Below are 1,857 nucleotides of genomic sequence, written 5' to 3' on the forward strand. Positions count from 1 at the left end.
TCCCCAGCTGCTGAACTGCCACACGATCCCCGAGGTGAAGGTGACGGCGTGCTTGGTGTGGAAGGACTGGCCCTACCGCGTCCACCCCCACGGCCTGGTGGGGAAGGACTGCAGCAACGGGCTCTGCGAGGTTGTCCTCAAGCCCCAGACCAACCCCAAGCACAGGTAGGTGATGCCAGGATGAGTCCCATCGCCGGCAGGGAGCTGCGCCGGGCCGGGACAGAGACCTTGCACCGGGATGCCGGCATCGGTTCACGCTGAAGCCAGCGCCGGCAGGACAAGGGCTGGTTTTTGGGGGTTCCCTGGGCAGTGGGAGGCTGGGAGGGGCAGGAAACTTTGGATCTCCTGGGATTTTGGGTGGGGGAAGCCGCCTCCCTGGCACGTCTCCACTCCCTGGCAGCTTTAGCAACCTGGGCATCCAGTGTGTGAAGAAGAAGGAGATCGAGGCGGCGATAGAGAAGAAGCTGCAGTTGGGGATTGACCCCTTCAAAGGTGGGGGGGCTCAAGAGGAGCCGTTCCTGGGGGCCGAGACCCCATCGCTGCAGGGGAACCAGATCCCGTGGGGATGTCCCCAAGCCCGCCTCGCGGGGCCACTGACCATCCCATCCCCTCTCCTCTCCCCCAGCTGGTTCCCTCAAGAACCACCAGGAGGTGGACATGAACGTGGTGAGGATCTGCTTCCAGGCCTCCTACAAGGACGGCTCCGGGCAGACACGGCACCTCAGCCCGGTGCTCTCGGAGCCCATCTTCGACAAGAGTACGTGGACACGAACATGTCCCCAGTGGGGCCACCAGCTCCCTCCCTGCTCTGGGATGGGACGGGTGGTGATGCTGCAGCAGCCGCCCCAAGGACCACGGTACCCATGCAGCCACCTGCCCCAGGAGGTGGACAACAGGGCCCTGGGATGGGGACAGGAGCCCTGGGGTTGGGATGTGACCCACAGGATGGGGATTTGGCTGGGGTTGGTCCCACATGGCCAGCGGGGATTTGTCCCCCACACCCCGGGTGGGATAGTCACCAGCGTCCCACGGGGCTGGTCAAGAAGAGATGATGCCGATGGGAATGTCCCCAGTGCCCAAGCCTGGCCCTGCCACCCTCTCCCAGTCCGATAATTGGTCCGGGTGCAATTCCCCGGGCGGTTTGGGAGCCGTCTCGGTGGCTTGTAGCCTTGAGCCGTGATGCTGCCCTGCAGAGTCCACCAACACCTCGGAGCTGCGGATCTGCCGGATGAACAAGGAGAGCGGTCCCTGCACGGGCGGCGAGGAGCTCTACCTGCTCTGCGACAAGGTCCAGAAAGGTACTGGGGGCCAACTGGGAGCCCTGCAACCCCGAGGGCAACTTTGGGGGCCAACTGGGAGCCCTGCAACCCCGAGGGCAACTTTGGGGGCCAAACTACCCCCACGGGAAACCAGGACGGCGATGAAGGAGGGTGATGAGTGCTGGAGCTGCTGGAAAATTTTGGGGATGGGTCCAAACAGGGTTGGGAGCTGGGAGCTACCACCTTCTCCAGGCTCCTAAACACCCCTGGATGCTGGAGGGGGGGTCCAAGGGGGTCCTGCAGCCTCCCAGCCCCTCTACTTTAGGGGAAGGGCTCCTGGGCTGGAGGGGGAGGATGCCAGCACCAGACAGAACCCCAAGTGACGACGGAGGAACCTTGGGTGCTTGTGGGAGGCATAGAGGGTGGGAAGGGGGGGACACCTGGGGTGTAGGAGAGGGGACCTCAGGGTGCCGGAGGGGGGACCCCAAGTGTCAGTAGGCAACTTTGAAGGCTGAGCCCCCTCCCCCCCGCCCCAAATCCCCGCAGAGGACATCGCGGTGGTTTTCCGGAAGGAGACGTGGGAGGCGCGGGCGGATTT

The 1,857-nt window shown here is 64.4% G+C and overlaps 1 protein-coding gene across 1 annotated transcript; it reads left to right on the forward strand.

Moving 5' to 3' along the window:
- Position 1: 1 nt before the first annotated feature.
- RELB (RELB proto-oncogene, NF-kB subunit) lies at positions 2 to 1,855 on the forward strand (the record flags this gene model as incomplete). Its single annotated transcript, XM_035895105.1, has 5 exons — positions 2 to 165; positions 401 to 492; positions 626 to 757; positions 1,194 to 1,298; positions 1,806 to 1,855. Coding segments are annotated over 5 exons (543 nt in total), but the record flags the coding sequence as incomplete, so codon positions are not given.
- Positions 1,856 to 1,857: the final 2 nt, after the last annotated feature.

Source organism: Egretta garzetta, unplaced genomic scaffold, assembly GCF_000687185.1.
Source record: "Egretta garzetta isolate BGI_Z169 unplaced genomic scaffold, ASM68718v1 scaffold1560, whole genome shotgun sequence".
NCBI classification, from domain to species: domain Eukaryota; kingdom Metazoa; phylum Chordata; class Aves; order Pelecaniformes; family Ardeidae; genus Egretta; species Egretta garzetta.